Source organism: Sphaeroforma arctica (genome assembly GCF_001186125.1).
Source record: "Sphaeroforma arctica JP610 unplaced genomic scaffold supercont1.128, whole genome shotgun sequence".
Lineage (NCBI taxonomy): Eukaryota > Ichthyosporea > Ichthyophonida > Sphaeroforma > Sphaeroforma arctica.
Window position 1 is genome coordinate 47,318 of NW_014040430.1, and position 6,645 is coordinate 53,962.

The 6,645-nt window shown below is 44.3% G+C and overlaps 1 protein-coding gene across 1 annotated transcript; it reads right to left on the minus strand.

Moving 5' to 3' along the window:
- Positions 1-1,995: 1,995 nt before the first annotated feature.
- SARC_02760 (hypothetical protein) lies at positions 1,996-4,327 on the minus strand. Its single transcript, XM_014303462.1, has one exon. The coding sequence runs from the start codon at positions 3,662-3,664 to the stop codon at positions 2,066-2,068; it is 1,599 nt and encodes a 532-aa protein (XP_014158937.1). The 5' UTR covers positions 3,665-4,327; the 3' UTR covers positions 1,996-2,065.
- Between the last annotated feature and the right edge of the window lie 2,318 nt (positions 4,328-6,645).

Here is a 6,645-nt window from a genome sequence, read left to right on the forward strand (position 1 = left end):
CAAGTACTTGAATTGTATGTTGTTGTTGTAGAACACGCGTGTCGATCCGTTAGTATTTAACAACCATGCTATTCGACGGGCTTATGAGAACGGACAGGTAGAAGTGGTGAATGTTTCGGTTTGTGCCATATTCCTGACCAGTGTTTGATGCGTGCAGCGACGGCAGCTATGTCATACAGTCGTCTGTTTAGGATATGTGGCTTAACCTCAATAATAATTCGACCGTCAGCTCTATCTATACAATTGATTCATTAGATCGGCATCCCATCGTGGGCCTGTGGATGAAGTGAAGTTGCTGTTGCACAACACGCGCTTATATGCGTTCGAACAGACAAGCATCGGCATAGTCACGTGGAAGCGGTATCGTTGTTGCTGCAGAACGGGCCTCTCGATCCGTCAGCTTATGAAAAGCAGGCAATTTGAGGGATGGGTATGTGACAGTGGTAGGCGCCTTATCGGCCCTTCCGCCGACAACAAAATTACTTTTCGATGGGCAAACGGTAAGAGGCATGTGGCATTGTGCATGTGGCAATGTGCATGTGGCAATGGGTATGTGGATGTGTAGAAGTTGCTTCCTCAGGATCCCCGCCGGAAAGTTCATTTGCTCGCAATGAGCAATATATTGCGACGGGTCCTGTGGAGGTCAAAGCACTGTCACCGCATTGATTCTTCAGCTGGCGATCACTGTGCTCTTGAACGCACTTTCAGTTTCATACAACATCGCTTTATTCAGAATCGAGGATGCCTCGCGTGTATCGCCTACCCTGTTGACCTTCAGGCTCGGATACGATAGTATCAAGGCAGCAGAGATATTAGAGTGCTCCAAACAAGAGTCCCTGAAAAATAAGTTGACGCTACAATTCGACAATGAGAAGTAATGAGAACTTTTTGCCGTTCTCTCGTATGTTTATCTGTACAATCAGCTGAATAATTTGGTATCGAAAAATGGAGCCGATTTCACTCGGACTTCTGAGAATCATATTGGCTTATCATTTCGTACTTCTCACTTTCGGGCATATAATCGACTATCATATTTCTGGACAGATAACGTTCGAGCCTATCATCGACTTTAAACACTTTCGGGCATATAATCGACTGCCGTATTTCTGGACAGATAACGTTCGAGCCTATCATCGACTCTTAACACTTTCGGGCATATAATCGACTATCGTATTTCTGGACAGATAACGTTAGAGCCTATCATCGACTCTCAACACCTTCGGGCATATAATCGACTATTGTATTTCTGGACAGATAACGTTCGAGCCTATCAGCGACTTCAACACTTTCGGGCATATAATCGACTACCGTATTTCTGGACAGATAACGTTCGAGCCTATCATCGACTCTTAACACTTTCGGGCATATAATCGACTGTCGTATTTCTGGACAGATGACGTTCGAGCCTATCATCGACTTTGACCACTTTCGGGCATATAATTGACTATTGTATTTCTGGACAGATAACGTTCGAGCCTATCATCGACTCTTAACACTTTCGGGCATATCGTCGACTATAGTATTTCCGGACAGATATCGTTCGAGCGTATCATCGACCCTTAAAACTTTCGGGTGTATCATCGACTATCGTATGTCTGGACATATATCGTTCAGGCCTATCATCGACTCTTAACACTTTCGGTCGAGTCATCACCGTTACATTTGATATCACTCAGGGTGGTGATGAAGGATCCACTAACATTTAAAACAAATTATAATTGGGTTTCCCGATCATAGATACCTGACGACAGGATCATACACAGATATGAACTCGTTTCGAGCTTGCAGATAGTGTGGCGAGGAGCGAACACCAGCGGATGCGCATTGCCCGGTAAGAACTAATTTGAACCTCTCACCGTTTGGCGCTGGTATTCACTCGCAATTGCGACTCAAGGCCATATTTAGCGCTTATCAAGAGAAAGGACGCAAAAAACTCGCTAAGAGATACAAAGAACGGGTATAAATCTATATAAATCTTTACTTTTTGAAGTGTCACTCGCTATGTACATGACTATTTCACATTATGCTAATTCCAAAATTTAGTTAACTCTTTTTGTAGATTCAACTACCCGTAAGTCACGTTCACTGTGTCGTCCGCAGAAGGCACGCGATTTCTTCCCGTTGGCTGGCCACCCGAGCTTACCTTGACTAAACCCCTGTTTTGCGCACCAGGCGGCGGACCTCCTTTTTGCGTCTGCGAGACACCTCTATAGTATTGCGGCTGTTGTTGTTGTTGTTGTTGCTGTTGAGGGTAGTTCATTTGCCCTTGTGATCGAGTGCCTCCACCTGACATTCTATGTTGAATTGATTGTCGTTGCGGTTGGTTTCGTTGCTGCATTTGTTGTTGGAAATGTTGTGGCGTGCCTTGCATTCCTCCGCCACCGGGCCCACCTTGCATAGGGCCTCTTTGGCCCTGTCCTTGAGGCAGACTCATGATATTCTGATACTGTTGTACTTGCCGACGTCTCCTCGACTGTTCCTCATCGGCTTCTGCCGAATTCATCTCCGACGCCGGGTTGAGTGACGCCCTTCTAGGCGCTTGTGCACCCGTCCAGAAGTTCTTTTGGGCATTTCGGACACTACCTCCGCGTAGTCCAATCTGAGTAGTGGTATTTGGCCCACGATCGTAGCCGCCTTGTTGTCCTGGAACCATACGCTTGCCATGCGGACCTCGTTGCGTGGAGCCACCAGGACCCGGAAATGCCATAGAATTAGAGTCCAGCCCGGCTGTTAATCCATCCCTACTGCCCGTATTGGCGAAATCAAACTGTCCTGCCGACCCATGCGCTCCAAAGCCTGGCGGCCCTCGGCCTTGATCGGGGAAGGACTGGGTGTCGTGCTGGTGAGGCACGTACATCTGTTCAACAGAACCCACTGTCGCCCGCATGACCTCAGGTGTTCCGACATAATTGACCGGTACGCTCACCGGTGCTGCAGTTCTAAATCCGAAACAATGACCATCAGGGAACAATTCCTTTCGTAGCGAAAGGACGTCAATGGCTGCATCGTGCTTGTCACCCTCCCCCAGTACGGGTAGAGTGCCTCGTCGATCATATGAATCTTTACTAGATTTTCCGATAGTTTGTACCCACTTGTTTAACCATTTTACCTTTGAGGGCGCAGGATATGTCGCACACACTGTCACATTATGGTTCCAGTGCACCCTTCTACTGTTCTCCTCAGACCCTGGTTGTGCCATATGCATTGTCTCCCCCATACTTTTCTGCCTGTTGAGCGCAAGTATATCATGCGACCGATTAAACTCCGATGAGCCCCGTTTGAGGGCCATCATGTTTGCGTTGCGGCTGGCGGTCCTAGCCTGTGTATTATTCTCATTATTATCTTGCCGTGGACGCGGCGCTGGTCGAGGCTTTGCGGCTCCCATATCGAGACCACTGCTATATCTGCGAGTGTCTAAATCTGACTGCTGCTGCCCGGGACCACCACCTTGATCTGGTGCCCAATTTTTTCTACCATCCGGTATGTGCTCACTGGGAGGATTCCTTGGAGAGGGCAGTAGCTGACCATTTTTTTGTTTAGTAGGCCGGCTAGCTTTAGTGGGTTTTATGGAGGGCGAGCTTCGCTTAACGATCATGACCACTTCGCCAAGCTGTTGTCCGCCTGAGTGTGAATCACTCACTTTCTTAGTTAGTGCCTTGTCCATCTTGAATGTGCTTGCGAGTGTATTCGAATTTTTAAGAATATGTGCACACGTAGGTATCTTAAGTGCACCCGAGTAGGAGTATGATTCAAAGCACGGCCAGTGCTTATGGTAACTGGCAGGGCGCAACCGCCTAAGTAAGCAATGTGCGGCGAATAATGTGTATTTTTGAAGTATAGTCGACGTATTTGTACACGGCGAGTTTGTAGCGATACCAATAACTGTCCTCACAGAGATGTCTACAGTCCCTTGACTTCAATCCAGAAAGCAGAGCAAACACGTACTTCTATCAAGCGTGCTCTATTGCTCTGCTATATGAAACTACCGATTGAATTCTATACTATCAATTGGTCGTCTCGAGTAAAGTGCCATTAAGGTGTGTACTGCTTACTTACACTTTCTCCTTTTTAAGTCTCATCTATTTTTCTACGATATACCCTTCTTTAGAATTAGTGCTAGTCTACCTAAACTTATTATCACGCTTCCGCTCAAACTGAAAATAATTCAGATAGTGCGCTGTGAGATGCGTGCACCAACAACAGCGAATTTAAGTGTATAGTATACTACACCCAGACAAAGGAAAATTACCTATCTACTCTATATATTTTTGCTAGTGGCGTGCACAGCGGGTGTACTTTTGATGTATGTTCACACTGATGTCTTGAGTACTGCAACCGACAAGATACCAACTATCGATTAATAATGAACCAGGAGGTTATTGTTTTAAAAAGTTTTAGAAATCTGGAGAGCCGTCGGCCGTCAGCCTCACAATCATACAGTCAGGTTACGAACTAAAAAGTGGAATTCCTGCAGTTTTTATGTGGGTGTATTACTTGGATGTGAATTTATGTTTATCGAAAACGTACTACCAATTGTTGGGTCGAATCTACTATACAGAAATACGTCCGAGTACGTTTTTTCTTTGCATTATATATCACTCAGCCATTGGTGGAAACATTTTACTGAATTTTTTATACAGTTCGTTCAAATAACAATTACACTCTTCTGGTCTCTGGGGAGGGCGGAGGCTGGACTCTGGACTAGCCTTGAGCGGCTGCCTGAGTCCTGAGGCCTGAGGCCTGAGGCCTGAGGCCTATGGTAGTTGTCGGTGAAATCCTCGGGCCAGATCATAGCCTTCTGCTTCATACAAAGGCTATGGCCCGATGAGGCTATCAGCCAAATAGAAAACAATCCGTTTAAATTTTTTCTTCTTCAATATATATAGGCCCGGAGAACATAAAATATTGGACGGAGAAGGGGAGGATTTTTACTATAGAGGTTGACACAGAGGTACCTTGAAAAATCAATCTCATTGGCACTTAGATCGCACAACTTCTTCATTTTGACGAATAATAAACGTATGCTAAATATCATCACGATCGGACTATTGATTTAAAGGTTATGAGCTGTGTCAAACTAGCCACACGTAAGCGTAATATACAAATCCAGCCATACCTAACAGACCTTTCTGGCATTTAGCATACTACTTTAATGGTCTATGGGGGGCTATATGTGTGCGTATACCGAGTCTGGACATGTATTTTGGGCAGGTACCTCATATTAAAAGCAGTAACTTTTGTACCAGTGAGAATATGGAGACTTGTTATGACTGCGACCACTATGCCTGCGACTCTCGACTGCGACTGCTATGCCTGCGACTCTCGACTGCGACAATTAAGTCTGACGCTCTCACAAATGTTTTTATTGTCATACCTACGGAGAGAGTTACAGGGTAACGGAGTGACAGAGTAGTAATAGTATTATTATAAATACCTACCGTGCAACCGACACCTTTTCAAATTAAAGAAAGGGAGAAATATATAAATGGGATATGCCTTTGATAATTATTTGTCATTATTGCATGAGAAAGAGCGATGTGCCACTAATGAACCGGCATGTTGTGGTACTTGAGATTTGTGTAACTAGGTATGTACTATTCATTGTCTGTCGGAAGAATGTATAGGACATAAAATGGTAATTCATAATCATAGCCTTATACTCATAATATATTTTCTATATGTTTCCACCCTTCTCAGATTTGACGATTAAGTATGCAAGGAAAAAAGAAGAGCTTCTGACGTACAGATATGGTATGTTGTATATTCTTTCATATATCATTCCGATTGTTAAATTGATGTCATTCCCTGTCTCACTGGCATATATTATTTGTATTCACTCACAGACTCACTGAACAACATGAACGAAATGCTTTTGGAAATGTATAATGGACTGTTGAAAAAGAACAAGGCAGATCCGTTGGATGTGAAATCAGAGAATGGGAAGGCAGATCCGTTGGATGTGACCTCAGAAAATGGAAGGCCGTTCCGTTGGATGTTAAATCTGAGAATATAAGGCCGTTCCGTTAGATGTGAGATTAGAGAATGTAAGGCCGTTCCATTGGATGTGACATCAGAGGATGGAAAGTGAGAAATTGGAGCATGGCAGATGAGAAATTATAGAATGGAAGATTAGAAATTAGAGCATGGAAGAAGGCCGTTGGATCTGGAATGGAAAGGCATGTGTATCCGCAATTTTGAATCAGTGAGGCCGATGGTTCGCGAGTATAGCTCCCTAGCAAGTACTATATTCGTGTTTCTGTGGCCGGCCGTTGTCCGCGAGTATAGCTTCCTAGCATGTACTATAGTCGGGAGTGGTCAAAAACGTAAACAAAGGAAAAGGGAGAAGGTGGTTATGTGTAGTATACAATAGTGTCGCGTAGTCTGCGATCAGTACTGATTGATATTTGAATAAAATATAAACATAGTACATTAGTCAAGAGTCAGGTACATATTACATTAGTCATGGGTCAGATACATACAAGACGCATGTATAAGACGCACGTATAAGACGCATACAGTAGTCGCATAAATAAGACGCGTGCAATAGTCGCATAAATAGGACGCATGCAATAGTCGCAAAAATAAGACGCATGCAATATTCGCAAATATAAGAGGCTAAAATAATACGCAACACTTACTTGTGGT

Excerpts from the sequence above, each read along its gene's own strand:
- SARC_02760 (XM_014303462.1), bottom strand. The coding sequence starts at position 3,664 with ATGGACAAGGCACTAACTAAGAAAGTGAGTGATTCACACTCAGGCGGA.